Source organism: Oncorhynchus mykiss, chromosome 13 (assembly GCF_057628025.1).
Source record: "Oncorhynchus mykiss isolate SJ-2025 chromosome 13, ASM5762802v1, whole genome shotgun sequence".
Lineage (NCBI taxonomy): Eukaryota > Metazoa > Chordata > Actinopteri > Salmoniformes > Salmonidae > Oncorhynchus > Oncorhynchus mykiss.
This window is the reverse complement of record NC_143034.1, coordinates 11,547,501-11,568,981: the sequence shown is the minus strand read 5'-3', so window position 1 is coordinate 11,568,981 and position 21,481 is coordinate 11,547,501. Positions and strand designations below refer to the sequence as shown.

The following is a 21,481-nucleotide window of genomic DNA, read 5'->3' as shown; positions in this document are numbered from 1 at the left end:
GGTGTTTTCTGTTGTCCTACACCCTCCCTCCGCCTGGGAGCACCGCAGCAGAGTGGGCACCGGTTACTCTGGTGACGTGTAAGTAGCAATGATACCAGGAAGTGTGAACTAGGGAAGCAAAATAGTTTTGGTAAATTGATTATTTTCACTCGTTATCAAATAATATAATTTATTCTGTAGTGAATAGGTGTATACTCTAGTTGTGTAACATATTACCAGCCGTCTAGTGAGCTACCATGGGACGACATGGGGGCGTTGGTTTAGCGGTTTTCGCACTCGTGCTGGTCTTTTGCGAAGCAAGAAGACACAAACTCGCCCTAAAGGTAAAATAACACCAACCTTGCTTTAACGTTACTTCAGATACTGTGTGTTCTCAGGTAATGTGTACTTATAGCCAATAATATGCGAACTTGGTAGCAATGTTTTTCCCTTTTCAGCCATAGCTAAGCTAGCTGGCTAACGCGTAGCACTTGTTTTAGCACCTACGTCAGGGGATTTCTGCAACTGTTTGCTAGCTACTATAAATCACTTAACTTAGCCAGCTATTTAGTTGGCTGGCTAACTAGGCAACCTTTTAATGTGTCTGTGATTTTTACACTTGGACTGTCAAAGAAACGTTGCAGCTAAACAACTAGAAAATGGTTAGTTAGCTGGCTGGCTAACGTTACATCAGCTGAGATGTTAACGCATTCAGCTAGATACACTGTCTACAGCGTCGATGTTCTCGTGATGGGGAGGCAGGGTAGCCTAGTGGTTAGACTAGTAAACGAAAGGTTCGATTCTCCGAGCCGACAAGGTACAAATCTGTCATCCTGCCCCTGAAAATAAGAAATAGTTCTTAACTGACATGCCTAGTTTAAATAAAGGTAAAAAATAAATTGATACATTTTTCACATTGATATTTGTCATACTTGGATAACAAATGCCACCTCTCCCCCTCATCGGCCTCCCCCCCAACTCTCTTCCTCCCTCCAACCTGTCTCTCCCCTTCATCTCTCCCTCCACCTCCCTCTCTCCCTCCACCTCCCTCTCTCCCCTCTTCCTCCCTCCAACCTGTCTCCCTTCCATCCCTTTTGCCCCCTTGCCCCATCCTTCCCCTCCAACCCGTCTCCCCTCCATCTCCCTTTCTCTCCCTTCCATCTCTCCCTCCACCTCCCTCTCTTCCTCCCTCCAACCTGTCTCTCCCCCATCCCTCTTGCCCCCCCATCCCTCTTGCCCCCCACCTCTTTCTCTCCCCCCCCACCTCTTTCTCTCCCCCCTTCCACCTCTTTCTCTCCCCCCCTCCACCACTTTCTCTCCCCCCCTCCACCACTTTCTCTCCCCCCTCCACCACTTTCTCTCCCCCCTCCACCACTTTCTCTCCCCCCTCCACCACTTTCTCTCCCCCCTCCACCACTTTCTCTCCCCCCTCCACCACTTTCTCTCCCCCCTCCACCACTTTCTCCCCCCACCACTTTCTCTCCCTCTCCTCCACCACTTTCTCTCCCTCCCCTCCACCACTTTCTCTCCCTCCCCTCCACCTCTTTCTCTCTCCCTCCCCTCCATCTCTCCCTCTACCTCTCTCTTTCAGAATGACTCTAGATTTGTGGTTCATCTCAACACCTTTGGTTTCTTTGCCAACGGAACCCTGGACGTCAACGTTCTCTCCCTGAGACTGCCCGAGGGCAACAGCAAGCACCCTGTAAGAACAACTGATGTGTGTGCAGCTTCATCTCTGGCTATATTGTCTCCAGTTAGTGAATTGTATCATTGTTTTCTCTCTCCATACAGGTGGGATTCAGTCTCTCCAAGTCTCGTGTTAATGGCGTGCTGTCCTACACAGTGAGTAGATCTCATCAAACCAAATCACTTTTGCAACTCTTCCGTTATCTGAAATGAATGCACTCTCTAGAACGACCCGCCAGCCAATCAAAATCGACTGTTCAACAATACCATGGTATTGGTTTCACTATCAAGTAGATAAGGTGAGATATATAGACTACTATGTGAGACATTTGGTGTTTCTCAAAATGCAATCTACTGCGCTTTGAGCACTGGAGGGTCGAAACATGAGTCCAAATCCAAGTGAAACAGAGCGTGAAGGGCACTTCTCCGATGTGTATTCCATTTGTTCCATATTTTTGTTCGTATTTTGACATATCAAAATATCACGCGTCGATGGAAAGAATGAACAGAAATATGAAATAACCCAAGAAAAAAACGTTGGTAAAAAAAAAAAGTATAAAAGGGATTTGATCTGAAGCAAATGTTGCCTATTCACCTCTCATATGTTCCCTGAGTACAATATTTGGTCTTGATACGTTTAATAAATACACGTGTTCATTTTGGCATGTTTGCCGGCCCACGATACCCACTGTAGTGAGCGTAGATCGCAAGCCCATAGTAATTCAATAGGGCTAACGTTAGCTAGCTAGCTACTACTGCTAGCTAGCTACTACTGCTAGCTAGCTACTACTGCTAGCTAGCTACTACTGTTAGCTAGCTACTACTGTTAGCTAGCTACTACTGCTAGCTAGCTACTACTGTTAGCTAGCTAGCCACAAAGACTTGAATCTACCTTACTTAACATTAGTCTTAGGTCATTTTTGCCTGTTAAGCTATCTAACTACATTATTACGATTCACATATAGCTAGCTGATAGTTATGAAGTAAGACTTTTGCTTTGTGTATATCTTGTTTTGGTCTCTATTGTTGCCATTGTCCTGGCTGGGAGAAGGTTCAGTGAACGGGGAAGTGAAGCGTGAGGTAATACACGAGGGGGAGGAGCAGCGCGAGGTAATACGCGAGGGGGAGGAGCGGCGCGAGGTAATACACGAGGGGGAGGAGCGGCGCGAGGTAATACACGAGGGGGAGGAGCGGCGCGAGGTAATACGCGAGGGGGAGGAGCAGCGCAAGGTAATACGCGAGGGGGAGGAGCAGCGCGAGGTAATACGCGAGGGGGAGGAGCAGCGCGAGGTAATACGCGAGGGGGAGGAGCAGCGCGAGGTAATACGCGAGGGGGAGGAGCGGCGCGAGGTAATACGCGATGGGGAGGAGCGGCGCGAGGTAATACACGAGGGGGAGGAGCGGCGCGAGGTAATACACGAGGGGGAGGAGCGGCGCGAGGTAATACACGAGGGGGAGGAGCGGCGCGAGGTAATACACGAGGGGGAGGAGCGGCGCGAGGTAATACACGAGGGGGAGGAGCGGCGCGAGGTAATACACGAGGGGGAGGAGCGGCGCGAGGTAATACACGAGGGGGAGGAGCGGCGCGAGGTAATAGACGAGGGGGAGGAGCGGCGCGAGGTAATAGACGAGGGGGAGGAGCGGCGCGAGGTAATAGACGAGGGGGAGGAGCGGCGCGAGGTAATACACGAGGGGGAGGAGCGGCGCGAGGTAATACACGGGGGGGAGGAGCGGCGCGAGGTAATACACGGGGGGGAGGAGCGGCGCGAGGTAATACACGAGGGGGAGGAGCGGCGCGAGGTAATACACGAGGGGGAGGAGCGGCGCGAGGTAATACACGAGGGGGAGGAGCGGCGCGAGGTAATACACGGGGGGGAGGAGCGGCGCGAGGTAATACACGGGGGGGAGGAGCGGCGCGAGGTAATACACGGGGGGGAGGAGCGGCGCGAGGTAATACACGGGGGGGAGGAGCGGCGCGAGGTAATACACGAGGGGGAGGAGCGGCGCGAGGTAATACACGGGGGGGAGGAGCGGCGCGAGGTAATACACGGGGGGGAGGAGCGGCGCGAGGTAATACACGGGGGGGAGGAGCGGCGCGAGGTAATACACGGGGGGGAGGAGCGGCGCGAGGTAATACACGAGGGGGAGGAGCGGCGCGAGGTAATACACGGCGGGGAGTGAAAGTGCTGCTGAAATGTACTTGTTTTATGTGTTCTCCACACTCGTCCTCACAAGAAAAACCTCGGAGAAAGCACTTGTAGCACGGTAGTATGCATATTGAGAAACTCCCATTTATGTTTTACTATCAGTAAATATACTAGATAATAAATTGTTTTAGTACCGTTTCATTTGACATTAACCACATTTTTTTCTGCCTCACGATCTAAAGAAGCCGCTGGGTCGTGTTGTAAAATGATTAGAAAGTTGTGTTTTATAAAATGGGTGAAATGTTTAAAAGCAACAGCAACTAGTCTCTTATATGCGCCGGTCCAACAATGTCCACTTCACTTTCATATCACGTGTGCTGCAATCCGCCGGTCTCATCCCGTACCTGACCTCACTCACCTGCTCCTCTCCGTCAGCTCTTCCTGCTCATCTATTCCTCCATCAGTTTGTAGCCGTGATGGCGAGTGGGGGATGCAGACCCTGATCATTCTTCTGCTCTTACACTTGATACATTTGATACATTGGAGTAGAGTGAGCAAAGTTGGTTATCATTTAATCCCTGGTATAACCAAGAGCACACAGGCCACGCCAGTCTGATAGGCTTTGCACATTTGCTGTCGAGCAGCAATACCAGAGAGAAAACAGCTTTACAGCAAAGAAAACGGTTTCTCTGGATGAAACGGTTCAGAAAATGACTAAATTACTTCTATTACTGGAGCTACTGTATTTCTTCCTGTGTGATTTATTTATTTTTTTGCTCACATTTGATATAATTTCACAAACCGTGTCACGGGGCGTTTTAAACTTTTCCCCGGGTTGCTTGTTATTGTTTTGATAACAAACAATGTTGTTCAGTCATGTTACCTAGCAACTTGACGATAGGTCTAGGTGAATTTTGATTGGCTCAGGAAGAAAGGAAAAGGGTCTGCTGTTCTTGAGATGTTCTTTCAGGGTTCATATAGGCCTAATGTAATGTTTCTGAACGGTTGTGGTAAGGTTGTACAAGGTTGTGTAGTAATGTTGTAATGTTTGTTCTCCAGGCGGAGGAGACGTCGGTGTGTCCGCTCAGCAAACACAGCGGTGTTGAGCCCTTCTTCCTCTTCCTCATTGACACCAACAACCTCAGGTACGGTTGTCTGACAGAGATGAAATTAGCTGTGTTTTTGTGTCTAGTGAATACGTGTGTGTGTGTGTGTGTGTGTGTGTCAAAAACCAACTGTTTGTGTCCTCCTCTCTTCTGTAGAGTCAATGTGAGGTCTTCTGGAGACCAGGACAGCGTCTTGACCCAGCTGAAGACAGACAAGACACTCACTGAAGACTCAGGTCAGCAGTATTTACCTCCCTTCAATACAACACAGTGGCGTAGTGCAGTCCCCCGGGGGGGAGGGGGGGGGGTTGTTGCCATGGTGCAGAAAGAACTGTCGTTTTATATGCTATAGTCTCATGGCTATTTTACACATTTTGCCATGAGGCTGAGAGAAACATTTTGCCGTTTTAGAGCTCGGAGATACTTGAAAGATGGGACAATGTCAACTTTTTTCCCCACAAATATTTGTCTGAATATTAATTTGAAATATATATATATATATATATATATTACACTGAGTGTACAGAACATGATGAACTTTACAGACCATGAGTGGTCTTGCTGCTCTGCATGTACTGAGGTCATTCAAAACAGGGTCCTTATAGTATAGCTGTCCCTGCGTATTCCTGACTCATTTTTCGATTTTAGAATAATCTGACGGAGTTGACTAAGTCTCTGGACAAATCTTTTAGGAATCAGTTTTAAGAGAAATATTCTTTTAGGGCTATTGCAAGAAACTACATACAATATTTTATCAGTTAATATTCATTATTGCCCGTTTTTAGAATTTTAAACATTTTATTGGGAGCATTTGAAATTGAGATCCTTTGCACCAAAAAAAGAGAGTTTCCAGGAATAAGACCCAAAATGGAAATGAATAATATTGAAAGTAATAGGAAAATTCCCAAAGCAAATGTTTTCCCTTTATAAAATTTCACACATTTTCAGTTTGTCTCAACTTTCAAGAATTCATGAGTTAATTTCATGCTGTTCTACACATTTTACCATTGTTTCTTGTCATAAATAATGATTGAAGGAAAGACTTATGTGTTCGTATGCTGTCTGGGGGTCCTGAACTCCAGGGAGAACCCAACCCAAAAAGCACTACAGAGTAGGGTTGTCTTTATATGTAACCTGACTACAGAGTAGGGTTGTCTTTATATGTAACCTGACTACAGAGTAGGGTTGTCTTTATATGTAACCTGACTACAGAGTAGGGTTGTCTTTATATATAACCTGACTACAGAGTAGGGTTGTCTTTATATATAACCTGACTACAGAGTAGGGTTGTCTTTATATATAACCTGACTACAGAGTAGGGTTGTCTTTATATGTAACCTGACTACAGAGTAGGGTTGTCTTTATATGTAACCTGACTACAGAGTAGGGTTGTCTTTATATATAACCTGACTACAGAGTAGGGTTGTCTTTATATGTAACCTGTAGGGTTGTCTTTATATATATATAACCTGTAGGGTTGTCTTTATATGTAACCTGACTACAGAGTAGGGTTGTCTTTATATATAACCTGACTACAGAGTAGGGTTGTCTTTATATGTAACCTGACTACAGAGTAGGGTTGTCTTTATATGTAACCTGACTACAGAGTAGTGTTGTCTTTATATGTAACCTGACTACAGAGTAGGGTTGTCTTTATATGTAACCTGACTACAGAGTAGGGTTGTCTTTATATATAACCTGTAGGGTTGTCTTTATATGTAACCTGACTACAGAGTAGGGTTGTCTTTATATGTAACCTGACTACAGAGTAGGGTTGTCTTTATATATAACCTGACTACAGAGTAGGGTTGTCTTTATATGTAACCTGACTACAGAGTAGTGTTGTCTTTATATGTAACCTGACTACAGAGTAGTGTTGTCTTTATATATAACCTGACTACAGAGTATCAAGGTTAGAGTTTATTCACGTTGCATCCATCATTATCATCATCATTATGTGCTGTCTTCTGATTGGCTGTGTGTTCAGGTTCCAGGAGAAGAAGAGCGACTGTCAATGACTTGAAAGTGACAGTACAGAAGAGTAATGTGGAGGAAATGAAGAAAGATGTAGTGCTGAAGGAGGAGGGGACGAAGGAGGAAATGAAGAAGGATGTAGTGCTGAAAGAGGGGACGAAGGAGGAAAAGAAGAAAGATGCAGAGCTGAAGGAGGAGGGGACGAAGGAGGAAAAGAAGAAAGATGTAGTGCTGAAAGAGGGGACGAAGGAGGAAAAGAAGAAAGATGCAGAGCTGAAGGAGGAGGGGACGAAGGAGGAAAATAAGAAAGATGCAGAGCTGAAGGAGGAGGGGACGAAGGAGGAAAAGAAGCCAGAACCCAAGGAGGAAAAAGTAAAGGCGGAGTTGGACAAAATGGAGACTAAAAAATCTACCAAGCTTGTGTGTGTCTCTCTTTCTCTCTCTGTGTGTGTGTCGCTCTCTCTTTGTGTGTTTCTCTCTCTCTCTCTCTCTCTCTGTGTGTGTGTGTCTCTCTCTTTGTGTGTGTGTGTGTGTTTATCTCTCTCTCTTTGTGTGTTTCTCTCTCTTACTCTCTCTCTCTCTCTCTTTGTGTGTGTTTCTCTCTCTGTGTGTGTGTGTGTGTGTGTGTTTCTCTCTCTCTCTTTGTGTGTGTTTCTCTCTCTCTCTCTTTGTGTGTAACTTCTGACTATGTTTCGCCAGACGGGGCGGATCAACGGGCTGACTCTGGATGTGCAGAAAATCAATGGCTCCTACAGCTTCAGGGTGAGTCCACTAACCTTTACACAACCTTTACACAATGTTTAAATACCTTCAAAACATCTTCCGCAAAACCTTAAAACAACCTTTTTACAGACACTGTCAAATAATTCTCCAACCTTTCCACAGCTTTTAGTCTTCCACACATTGTTCAACTCTCACACTGCTGGGTGTTTATTTGAGTGACAGCTGACCTTGGCCCCTCCCTCTCCACAGTTCCACATGGTGATTGGCCAGTTGGATGAGGGCCTGTACAACCTCGACTTCCACTACTGCGAGAACATTCTGCCAGGCAACAACCGCCCCTACACTCTCAACGTGAGTGGTGTTCTGTATTACCTTGTTAGTGTTTTCATTCCTTAGTGTTTTCTGAGTGTGTGTGTGTGTGTGTGTCCAGGTGGAGGTGACGGAGAAGAACCCAGGAGGTTACCTGTCAGCAGCAGAGATCCCTCTCCCTCGTCTCTACATCTTCATGGCTGGAGTTTTCTTCATTATAGCCGTGGTCTGGGTTTACACACTGCTGAAGCACAGGTACACACACACTGCTGAAGCACAGGTACACACACACACACACACACTGCTGAAGCACAGGTACACACACACACACACACACACACTGCTGAAGCACACACACACACACACACAGACACACACACACACACACACACACACACACACACACACACACACTGCTGAAGCACAGGTACACACACACACACTGCTGAAGCACAGGTACACACACACACACTGCTGAAGCACAGGTACACACACACTGCTGAAGCACAGGTACACACACACTGCTGAAGCACAGGTACACACACACTGCTGAAGCACAGGTACACACACACTGCTGAAGCACAGGTACACACACACTGCTGAAGCACAGGTACACACACACTGCTGAAGCACAGGTACACACACACTGCTGAAGCACAGGTACACACACACTGCTGAAGCACAGGTACACACACACTGCTGAAGCACAGGTACACACACACTGCTGAAGCACAGGTACACACACACACACACACACACTGCTGAAGCACAGGTACGCACACACACACACTGCTGAAGCACAGGTACACACACACACACTGCTGAAGCACAGGTACACACACACACACTGCTGAAGCACAGGTACACACACACACACTGCTGAAGCACAGGTACACACACACACACTGCTGAAGCACAGGTACACACACACACACTGCTGAAGCACAGGTACACACACACACACTGCTGAAGCACAGGTACACACACACACACTGCTGAAGCACAGGTACACACACACTGCTGAAGCACAGGTACACACACACTGCTGAAGCACAGGTACACACACACACACACTGCTGAAGCACAGGTACACACACACACTGCTGAAGCACAGGTACACACACACACTGCTGAAGCACAGGTACACACACACACTGCTGAAGCACAGGTACACACACACACTGCTGAAGCACAGGTACACACACACACTGCTGAAGCACAGGTTCACACACACACTGCTGAAGCACAGGTACACACACACACTGCTGAAGCACAGGTACACACACACACTGCTGAAGCACAGGTACACAGACACACACACTGCTGAAGCACAGGTACACACACACACACTGCTGGAGCACAGGTACACACACACACACACTGCTGAAGCACAGGTACACACACTCACTGCTGACGCACAGGTTCACACACTCACTGCTGACGCACAGGTTCACACACTCACTGCTGACGCACAGGTTCACACACTCACTGCTGACGCACAGGTTCACACACTCACTGCTGACGCACAGGTTCACACACTCACTGCTGAAGCACAGGTTCACACACTCACTGCTGAAGCACAGGTTCACACACTCACTGCTGAAGCACAGGTTCACACACTCACTGCTGAAGCACAGGTTCACACACTCACTGCTGAAGCACAGGTTCACACACTCACTGCTGAAGCACAGGTTCACACACTCACTGCTGAAGCACAGGTTCACACACTCACTGCTGAAGCACAGGTTCACACACTCACTGCTGAAGCACAGGTTCACACACACACTGCTGAAGCACAGGTACACACACACTGCTGAAGCACAGGTTCACACACACACTGCTGAAGCACAGGTTCACACACACACTGCTGAAGCACAGGTTCACACACACACTGCTGAAGCACAGGTTCACACACACACTGCTGAAGCACAGGTACACACACACACTGCTGAAGCACAGGTACACACACACACACTGCTGAAGCACAGGTACACAGACACACACACACTGCTGAAGCACAGGTACACAGACACACACACTGCTGAAGCACAGGTACACAGACACACACACTGCTGAAGCACAGGTACACACACACACTGCTGAAGCACAGGTACACACACTCACTGCTGAAGCACAGGTACACACACTCACTGCTGAAGCACAGGTACACACACTCACTGCTGAAGCACAGGTTCACACACACACTGCTGAAGCACAGGTTCACACACACACTGCTGAAGCACAGGTACACAGACACACTGCTGAAGCACAGGTACACACACACACTGCTGAAGCACAGGTACACAGACACACACACACTGCTAAAGCACAGGTACACAGACACACACACTGCTGGAGCACAGGTACACACACACACACACACACTGCTGGAGCACAGGTACACACACACACACACTGCTGAAGCACAGGTTCACACACACACTGCTGAAGCACAGGTACACACACTCACTGCTGACGCACAGGTTCACACACTCACTGCTGACGCACAGGTTCACACACTCACTGCTGACGCACAGGTTCACACACTCACTGCTGACGCACAGGTTCACACACTCACTGCTGAAGCACAGGTTCACACACTCACTGCTGAAGCACAGGTTCACACACTCACTGCTGAAGCACAGGTTCACACACTCACTGCTGAAGCACAGGTACACAGACACACACACTGCTGAAGCACAGGTACACAGACACACACACTGCTGAAGCACAGGTACACACACACACTGCTGAAGCACAGGTACACACACACTGCTGAAGCACAGGTTCACACACTCACTGCTGAAGCACAGGTTCACACACACACTGCTGAAGCACAGGTTCACACACACACTGCTGAAGCACAGGTTCACACACACACTGCTGAAGCACAGGTACACACACACACTGCTGAAGCACAGGTACACACACACACTGCTGAAGCACAGGTACACACACACACTGCTGAAGCACAGGTACACACACACACACTGCTGAAGCACAGGTACACAGACACACACACACTGCTGAAGCACAGGTACACAGACACACACACTGCTGAAGCACAGGTACACAGACACACACACTGCTGAAGCACAGGTACACAGACACACACACTGCTGAAGCACAGGTACACACACTCACTGCTGAAGCACAGGTTCACACACACACTGCTGAAGCACAGGTTCACACACACACTGCTGAAGCACAGGTTCACACACACACTGCTGAAGCACAGGTACACACACACACTGCTGAAGCACAGGTACACACACACACTGCTGAAGCACAGGTACACACACACACACACTGCTGAAGCACAGGTACACAGACACACACACTGCTGAAGCACAGGTACACACACACACACACACTGCTGGAGCACAGGTACACACACACACACACACTGCTGAAGCACAGGTTCACACACACACTGCTGAAGCACAGGTACACACACTCACTGCTGACGCACAGGTTCACACACTCACTGCTGACGCACAGGTTCACACACTCACTGCTGACGCACAGGTTCACACACTCACTGCTGAAGCACAGGTTCACACACTCACTGCTGAAGCACAGGTTCACACACTCACTGCTGAAGCACAGGTTCACACACACTGCTGAAGCACAGGTTCACACACTCACTGCTGAAGCACAGGTTCACACACTCACTGCTGAAGCACAGGTACACACACTCACTGCTGAAGCACAGGTACACACACACACTGCTGAAGCACAGGTACACACACTCACTGCTGAAGCACAGGTTCACACACACACTGCTGAAGCACAGGTTCACACACACTGCTGAAGCACAGGTTCACACACACACTGCTGAAGCACAGGTACACACACACACTGCTGAAGCACAGGTACACACACACACTGCTGAAGCACAGGTACACAGACACACACACACTGCTGAAGCACAGGTACACAGACACACACACACACTGCTGAAGCACAGGTACACAGACACACACACACACTGCTGAAGCACAGGTACACACACACACACACACTGCTGGAGCACAGGTACACACACACACACACACTGCTGGAGCACAGGTACACACACACACACACACTGCTGGAGCACAGGTACACACACACACACACACTGCTGGAGCACAGGTTCACACACACACTGCTGAAGCACAGGTACACACACTCACTGCTGACGCACAGGTTCACACACTCACTGCTGACGCACAGGTTCACACACTCACTGCTGACGCACAGGTTCACACACTCACTGCTGACGCACAGGTTCACACACTCACTGCTGACGCACAGGTTCACACACTCACTGCTGAAGCACAGGTTCACACACTCACTGCTGAAGCACAGGTTCACACACTCACTGCTGAAGCACAGGTTCACACACTCACTGCTGAAGCACAGGTTCACACACTCACTGCTGAAGCACAGGTACACACACACACTGCTGAAGCACAGGTACACACACACACTGCTGAAGCACAGGTACACAGACACACACACACTGCTGAAGCACAGGTACACAGACACACACACACACTGCTGAAGCACAGGTACACAGACACACACACACACTGCTGAAGCACAGGTACACACACACACACACACTGCTGGAGCACAGGTACACACACACACACACACTGCTGGAGCACAGGTACACACACACACACACACTGCTGGAGCACAGGTACACACACACACACACACTGCTGGAGCACAGGTTCACACACACACTGCTGAAGCACAGGTACACACACTCACTGCTGACGCACAGGTTCACACACTCACTGCTGACGCACAGGTTCACACACTCACTGCTGACGCACAGGTTCACACACTCACTGCTGACGCACAGGTTCACACACTCACTGCTGAAGCACAGGTTCACACACTCACTGCTGAAGCACAGGTTCACACACTCACTGCTGAAGCACAGGTTCACACACTCACTGCTGAAGCACAGGTTCACACACTCACTGCTGAAGCACAGGTTCACACACTCACTGCTGAAGCACAGGTTCACACACACACTGCTGAAGCACAGGTACACAGACACACACAATGCTGAAGCACAGGTACACACACACTGCTGAAGCACAGGTGTACACACACACACACACACACTGCGGCATGCTACGACACCGACATGCATTTCTTTATCCTTGTCAGATCGGCTACTGTGTCTGCTAAACGGCAGGTAGCTTCAAGGTTTGAGCGTTTTGGCCACTTACCGAAAGGTTGCTTGTTTGAATCCCGCAATCGACAACGTTAAAAATCTGTCGCTGTGCCCTTGAGCACGGCACTTAACCCCATTTGATCCAGGGGTGCTGAACACTGGTCTCCGTGGCTGTGACCCCACTCGTAGGCCTCCCGCGCTGCCTTCAGATCGTAGGCCTCCCGCGCCGCCTTCAGATCGTAGGCCTCCCGCGCCGCCTTCAGATCGTAGGCCTCCCGCGCCGCCTTCAGATCGTAGGCCTCCCGCGCCGCCTTCAGATCGTAGGCCTCCCGCGCCGCCTTCAGATCGTAGGCCTCCCGCGCCGCCTTCAGATCGTAGGCCTCCCGCGCCGCCTTCAGATCGTAGGCCTCCCGCGCCGCCTTCAGATCGTAGGCCTCCCGCGCCGCCTTCAGATCGTAGGCCTCCCGCGCCACCTTCAGATCGTAGGCCTCCCGCGCCGCCTTCAGATCGTAGGCCTCCCGCGCCGCCTTCAGATCGTAGGCCTCCCGCGCCGCCTTCAGATCGTAGGCCTCCCGCGCCGCCTTCAGATCGTAGGCCTCCCGCGCCGCCTTCAGATCGTAGGCCTCCCGCGCCGCCTTCAGATCGTAGGCCTCCCGCGCCGCCTTCAGATCGTAGGCCTCCCGCGCCGCCTTCAGATCGTAGGCCTCCCGCGCCGCCTTCAGATCGTAGGCCTCCCGCGCCGCCTTCAGATCGTAGGCCTCCCGCGCCGCCTTCAGATCGTAGGCCTCCCGCGCCGCCTTCAGATCGTAGGCCTCCCGCGCCGCCTTCAGATCGTAGGCCTCCCGCGCCGCCTTCAGATCGTAGGCCTCCCGCGCCGCCTTGATATCGTAGGCCTCCCGCGCCGCCTTGATATCGTAGGCCTCCCGCGCCGCCTTCAGGTCGTGGGCCTCCAGTATAGGAGGCTAGTAGCCACAACAAACCTTTTTCAAAAATGGTAAACTTTATTAGGGTAATATCAAAAGTCAAGCCGTTGTTTTTATATGGAAAATACGAACAGGATTATTCTATTGTGGCAAACACACCATTAGTTGCAACTTAAGTTGGCCAAAGAAAATGGCTCAACAGAATGAAACAAAACGCTTGCGAAAATGGTTTGAACCTTCACAAAAGTTTGGAACAGGCTACATTGCAGCAATTACCAAGAAAGGCTAGTTAGTGCCTACTGTATTCAACAAATGGGAGCAATAGGCTACTGATATTTATTTTACAACATAAATAATAATACATGTATAATAAATAGGCCCACCGTAGTAACAATGATCTACAGTAACACTAATTATAAAACAAATTATTATAAATAGGAATAAAATAAATACATTTTAAGTTCAAAGATTACATCCTACCCGAATAGCGAGTTGCACAGTAAACTTGTTCACATGGAGGTCATTACCCTCCTAGGCTGTTCTCTATAGACCTACTCTACTCCTAGGCTGTTCTCTATAGACCTACTCTTCTCCTAGGCTGTTCTCTATAGACCTACTCTTCTCCTAGGCTGTTCTCTGTAGACCTACTCTTCTCCTAGGCTGTTCTCTATAGACCTACTCTACTCCTAGGCTGTTCTCTATAGACCTACTCTACTCCTAGGCTGTTCTCTATAGACCTACTCTACTCCTAGGCTGTTCTCTATAGACCTACTCTACTCCTAGGTTGTTCTCTATAGACCTACTCTTCTCCTAGGCTGTTCTCTATAGACCTACTCTTCTCCTAGGCTGTTCTCTATAGACCTACTCTACTCCTAGGCTGTTCTCTATAGACCTACTCTACTCCTAGGCTGTTCTCTATAGACCTACTCTACTCCTAGGCTGTTCTCTATAGACCTACTCTACTCCTAGGCTGTTCTCTATAGACCTACTCTACTCCTAGGCTGTTCTCTATAGACCTACTCTTCTCCTAGGCTGTTCTCTATAGACCTACTCTACTCCTAGGCTGTTCTCTGTAGACCTACTCTACTCCTAGGCTGTTCTCTGTAGACCTACTCTACTCCTAGGCTGTTCTCTATAGACCTACTCTTCTCCTAGGCTGTTCTCTATAGACCTACTCTACTCCTAGGCTGTTCTCTGTAGACCTACTCTACTCCTAGGCTGTTCTCTATAGACCTACTCTTCTCCTAGGCTGTTCTCTATAGACCTACTCTACTCCTAGGCTGTTCTCTATAGACCTACTCTTCTCCTAGGCTGTTCTCTTATAGACCTACTCTTCTCCTAGGCTGTTCTCTATAGACCTACTCTACTCCTAGGCTGTTCTCTATAGACCTACTCTTCTCCTAGGCTGTTCTCTATAGACCTACTCTTCTCCTAGGCTGTTCTCTATAGACCTACTCTACTCCTAGGTTGTTCTCTATAGACCTACTCTACTCCTAGGCTGTTCTCTATAGACCTACTCTTCTCCTAGGCTGTTCTCTATAGACCTACTCTACTCCTAGGCTGTTCTCTATAGACCTACTCTACTCCTAGGCTGTTCTCTATAGACCTACTCTACTCCTAGGCTGTTCTCTATAGACCTACTCTACTCCTAGGCTGTTCTCTGTAGACCTACTCTACTCCTAGGCTGTTCTCTGTAGACCTACTCTTCTCCTAGGCTGTTCTCTATAGACCTACTCTTCTCCTAGGCTGTTCTCTATAGACCTACTCTACTCCTAGGCTGTTCTCTATAGACCTACTCTTCTCCTTGGCTGTTCTCTATAGACCTACTCTTCTCATAGGCTGTTCTCTATAGACCTACTCTACTCCTAGGCTGTTCTCTATAGACCTACTCTACTCCTAGGCTGTTCTCTATAGACCTACTCTACTCCTAGGCTGTTCTCTATAGACCTACTCTACTCCTAGGCTGTTCTCTATAGACCTACTCTACTCCTAGGCTGTTCTCTATAGACCTACTCTACTCCTAGGCTGTTCTCTATAGACCTACTCTACTCCTAGGCTGTTCTCTATAGACCTACTCTACTCCTAGGCTGTTCTCTATAGACCTACTCTACTCCTAGGCTGTTCTCTATAGACCTACTCTACTCCTAGGCTGTTCTCTATAGACCTACTCTACTCCTAGGCTGTTCTCTATAGACCTACTCTACTCCTAGGCTGTTCTCTATAGACCTACTCTACTCCTAGGCTGTTCTCTATAGACCTACTCTACTCCTAGGCTGTTCTCTATAGACCTACTCTACTCCTAGGCTGTTCTCTATAGACCTACTCTACTCCTAGGCTGTTCTCTATAGACCTACTCTACTCCTAGGCTGTTCTCTGTAGACCTACTCTACTCCTAGGCTGTTCTCTGTAGACCTACTCTTCTCCTAGGCTGTTCTCTGTAGACCTACACTTCTCCTAGGCTGTTCTCTGTAGACCTACTCTACTCCTAGGTTGTTCTCTATAGACCTACTCTTCTCCTTGGCTGTTCTCTATAGACCTACTCTTCTCCTAGGCTGTTCTCTATAGACCTACTCTACTCCTAGGCTGTTCTCTATAGACCTACTCTACTCCTAGGCTGTTCTCTATAGACCTACTCTTCTCCTAGGCTGTTCTCTATAGACCTACTCTACTCCTAGGCTGTTCTCTATAGACCTACTCTACTCCTAGGCTGTTCTCTATAGACCTACTCTACTCCTAGGCTGTTCTCTATAGACCTACTCTACTCCTAGGCTGTTCTCTATAGACCTACTCTACTCCTAGGCTGTTCTCTATAGACCTACTCTACTCCTAGGCTGTTCTCTATAGACCTACTCTACTCCTAGGCTGTTCTCTATAGACCTACTCTACTCCTAGGCTGTTCTCTATAGACCTACTCTACTCCTAGGCTGTTCTCTATAGACCTACTCTACTCCTAGGCTGTTCTCTATAGACCTACTCTACTCCTAGGCTGTTCTCTATAGACCTACTCTACTCCTAGGCTGTTCTCTATAGACCTACTCTCTACAGACCTACTCTCTACTGATCATTTTACTGCTTTGAAAGAGGCCTGTTATCTTCACAATCAACAGTAGCCTATGCTCTCTCTCTCTCTGTCTGTCTCTCAGCAGCTCATAAGGCAGTGAGAGAAGAGTATGGTGCTGCAGGGTGTATGGTGGGCAGCCCTGGACAATCTGACCGGCTACAGTTTTTTATTTTGATCGGATATTCATTAATCTTATCAGCCGGAAACCCTGTAGCAGACATTGTTCTGGGTCTACACACTGACGAAGCACCGGTACACATAGGAACGTAAACAGTTTATAACTCTTCTTATCCTCTGCTATCCTCTCCTCCCTCTCTTCCTCTGCTATCCTGTCTCTCTCTCTTCCTCTGCTATCCTCTCCTGTCTCTCTCTCTCGTTCTTTCTTCCTCTGCTATCCTCTCGTTCTCTGTTCCTCTGCTATCCTCTCGTTCTCTCTTCCTCTGCTATCCTCTCGTTCTCTCTTCCTCTGCTATCCTCTCGTTCTCTCTTCCTCTGCTATCCTCTCGTTCTCTCTTCCTCTGCTATCCTCTCGTTCTCTCTTCCTCTGCTATCCTCTCGTTCTTTCTTCCTCTGCTATCCTCTCGTTCTCTGTTCCTCTGCTATCCTCTCGTTCTCTCCTCTGCTATCCTCTCGTTCTCTCTTCCTCTGCTATCCTCTCATTCTCTCTTCCTCTGCTATCCTCCTCTCATTCTCTCTTCCTCTGCTATCCTCTCGTTCTCTCTTCCTCTGCTATCCTCTCATTCTCTCTTCCTCTGCTATCCTCCTCTCATTCTCTCTTCCTCTGCTATCCTCTCCTGTAGGTACAGTGTGTTTAAGATCCACTGGCTGATGGCAGCTCTGGCCTTCACCAAGTCCATCTCCCTGGTTTTCCACAGTGTGAGTACAACAGACACACATGTAGACACACACACATACATACTGACCTCCACACCCACAGAGCAACCCACTGAGCAACCCACACACACGGACCTCCACGTACATCCTCCACCTGACCGACCCCACTAAATTACAATTGCCTGTGATGTACAATGGAATATCCTATAACATGTTGGTCTTCCTCTCAGATCAACTACCACTTCATCAACACGGAGGGACACCCCATAGAAGGATGGGCTGTCATGTACTACATCACCCACCTGTCAGTCTGGGTGATATTTCAGTCTGGGTGATATTTCAGTCTGGGGGATATTTCACTCTGGGTGCTATTTCAGTCTGGGGGATATTTATTAATTTATTGGTCACATACACATGGTTAGCAGATGTTATTGGTCACATACACATGGTTAGCAGATGTTATTGGTCACATACACATGGTTAGCAGATGTTATTGGTCACATACACTTGGTTAGCAGATGTTATTGGTCACATACACATGGTTAGCAGATGTTATTGGTCACATACACATGGTTAGCAGATGTTATTGGTCACATACACATGGTTAGCAGATGTTATTGGTCACATACACATGGTTAGCAGATGTTATTGCGGGTGTAGTGAAATGCTTGTGTTTCTAGCTCCAACAGTGCAGTAATATCTAACAATTTCACAACAACACACATAAATCTAAAAGTAAAAGATTGGAATTTAGAAATATATAAATATTAGGACGAACAATGTCAGAGTGGCATTGACTGAAATGCAGTGTATTTACATATGAAATGAGTAAAGCATGTTTCTGATCAGGGTGATGTTTTGATACGTGTGTCTGTTACATTTTGCATAATAACGTGTGTATGTGTGTGGTAATGTGGTGTGTGGTAATGTGGTGTGTGGTAATGTGGTGTGTGGTAATGTGGTGTGTGCAGGTTGAAGGGGGCTCTGCTGTTCATCACTCTGGCGTTGATTGGTACTGGCTGGGCCTTCGTTAAATACATCCTGTCAGACAAGGAGAAGAAGATCTTCATGATCGTCATCCCTCTACAGGTACACCTGGGGGGGGGGGGGGTTATATCATCATCCCTCTACAGGTACACCTGGGGGGGGGGGGGGGGTTATATCATCATCCCTCTACAGGTACACCTGGGGGGGGGGGTTTATATCATCATCCCTCTACAGGTACACCTGGGGGGGTTATATCGTCATCCCTCTACAGGTACACCGGGGGGGGGGGGGGTTTATATCATCATCCCTCTACAGGTACACCTGGGGGGGTTATATCGTCATCCCTCTACAGGTACACCGGGGGGGGGGGGGGGGGGTTTATATCATCATCCCTCTACAGGTACACCTGGGGGGGTTATATCATCATCCCTCTACAGGTACACCGGGGGGGGGGGTTATATCATCATCCCTCTACAGGTACACCTGGGGGGGGTTATATCATCATCCCTCTACAGGTACACCTGGGGGGGTTATATCGTCATCCCTCTACAGGTACACCTGGGGGGGTTATATCGTCATCCCTCTACAGGTACACCTGGGGGGGGGGGGGGGGGTTATATCGTCATCCCTCTACAGGTACACCTGGGGGGGGGGGGGGGGGGGGGGGGTTTATATCGTCATCCCTCTACAGGTACACCTGGGGGGGGGGGGGTTATCGTCATCCCTCTACAGGTACACCTGGGGGGGGTTATATCATCATCCCTCTACAGGTACACCTGGGAGGGGTTATATCATCATCCCTCTACAGGTACACCTGGGAGGAGGAGGGGGTTGGTATTTTATTAGGATCCCCATTAGTTGTTGTAAAGGCAGCAGCTACTCTTAACCTCTCCGGGATATTTGGGACGGTAGCGTCCCACCTCGCCAACAGCCAGTGAAACTGCAGGGCGCCAAATTAAAAAACAACAGAAATCCCATAATTAAAATTCCTCAAACATACAAGTATTTTACACCATTTTAAAGACAAACTTGCTTTCCGACGAAAGCACACCAAACGATTATGTTAGGTCAGAACCAAGACACAGAAAAACACAGCCATTTTTCCAGCCAAAGAGAGGAGTCACAAAATGCAGAAATAGAGAGAAAATTAATCATTAACCTTTGATCTTCATCAGATGACACTCATAGGACATCATGTTACACAATACATGTATGTTTTGTTCGATAAAGTTCATATTTATATCCAAAAATCTTGAGTTTACATTGGCGCGTTATGTTCAGTGGTTCCAAAACATCCGGTGATTTTGAGCCACATCAATTTACAGAAATACTCATAAAAAACATTGCTAGAAGATACAAGTGTTATGCATGGAATTTTAGATCCACTTCTCCTTAATGCAACCGCTGTGTCAGATTTCAAAAAGACTAGTACAGCGCTCAGACACAAAAACAAGCCATTCAGATACCCGCCATGTTGTGGAGTCAACCGAAGTCAGAAATAGCATTATAAATATTCACTTACCTTTGATCTTCATCAGAATGCACTCCCAGGAATCCCAGTTCCACAATAAATGTTTGTTTTGTTTGATAAAGTCCATTTATGTCCAAATACCTCCTTTTTGTTTGTGCGTTTAGTACACAACCATATTCATGAGGCTCGAGCACTAGGTCCACCCAAGTCAAAAAGTTCCGTTACAGTTCGTAGAAACAGGTCTAACGATGTATAGAATCAATCTTTAGGCTGTTTTTAACATAAATCTTCAATAATGTTTCAACCGGAGAATTCCTTTGTCTACAGAAATCCAATGGAACGCAGGTCGCTCTCACGGGAGGGCGCGTGATCAGCTCACGGCAGACACCTGATTGAAAGAGCTCTCATTCTCTCCCACTTCGTAGTAGAAGCCTCAAACAAGGTTTTAAAGACTGTTGACATCTAATGGAAGCCTTACGAAGTGCAATATGACCCCATAGACACTGTATATTCGATAGGCAATGACTTGAAAAACTGCAAACCTCAGATTTCCCACTTCCTGTTTGGATTTTCTCTCAGGTTTTTGCCATATGAGTTCTGTTATAGACATCATTCAAACAGTTTTAGAAACTTCAGAGTGTTTTCTATCCAAATCTACTAATTATATGCATATTCTAGTTTTTAGGCCTGAGTAGCAGGCAGTTTACTCTGGGCATCTTTTTATCCAAGCTACTCAATAGTGCCCCCCAGTCCCAAAGAAGTTTTAATGGGGTCCACACACAACTTAAAACATGATACAGAAAATCTTTAGACAAGAACGTCTCATCATCCCTCTACATGTCCACCTGGGGGTGGGGTGTGGGGGAGTGACGGTCGACGCGTTAACCAATGATCTGACAGAGATGGATTTAGTGATGTATTCTTCTTAATCTCTGGCAAACTTCCACCAGTTTGACACTCACTCACTGTCTCTTCCACCCCCCACTCACTCACTGTCTCTTCCACCCCCCACCCCCTCTCTCAGGTTCTGGCCAACGTAGCCTACATCATAATAGAGTCTACAGAGGAGGGCTCTAGTGAGTACGCCCTGTGGAAGGAGGTT

General features: G+C 48.1%; 1 protein-coding gene across 1 annotated transcript in view; it reads left to right on the top strand.

Moving 5' to 3' along the window:
* Positions 1 to 21,481, top strand: part of gpr108 (G protein-coupled receptor 108) — a 26,027-nt gene continuing 4,546 nt past the window's right edge. Inside the window, exons 1-13 of the mRNA XM_090195136.1 lie at positions 1 to 323; positions 1,571 to 1,681; positions 1,771 to 1,821; positions 4,872 to 4,957; positions 5,075 to 5,154; positions 6,906 to 7,264; positions 7,592 to 7,654; positions 7,865 to 7,966; positions 8,046 to 8,179; positions 17,888 to 17,963; positions 18,152 to 18,225; positions 18,893 to 19,010; positions 21,404 to 21,481. The exon at positions 21,404 to 21,481 is cut by the window's right edge and continues 53 nt beyond it. Coding sequence (XP_090051262.1) covers positions 237 to 323; positions 1,571 to 1,681; positions 1,771 to 1,821; positions 4,872 to 4,957; positions 5,075 to 5,154; positions 6,906 to 7,264; positions 7,592 to 7,654; positions 7,865 to 7,966; positions 8,046 to 8,179; positions 17,888 to 17,963; positions 18,152 to 18,225; positions 18,893 to 19,010; positions 21,404 to 21,481 — 1,419 coding nt within the window. The 5' untranslated portion in view covers positions 1 to 236. The remainder of the gene's footprint in view (positions 324 to 1,570; positions 1,682 to 1,770; positions 1,822 to 4,871; positions 4,958 to 5,074; positions 5,155 to 6,905; positions 7,265 to 7,591; positions 7,655 to 7,864; positions 7,967 to 8,045; positions 8,180 to 17,887; positions 17,964 to 18,151; positions 18,226 to 18,892; positions 19,011 to 21,403) is intronic.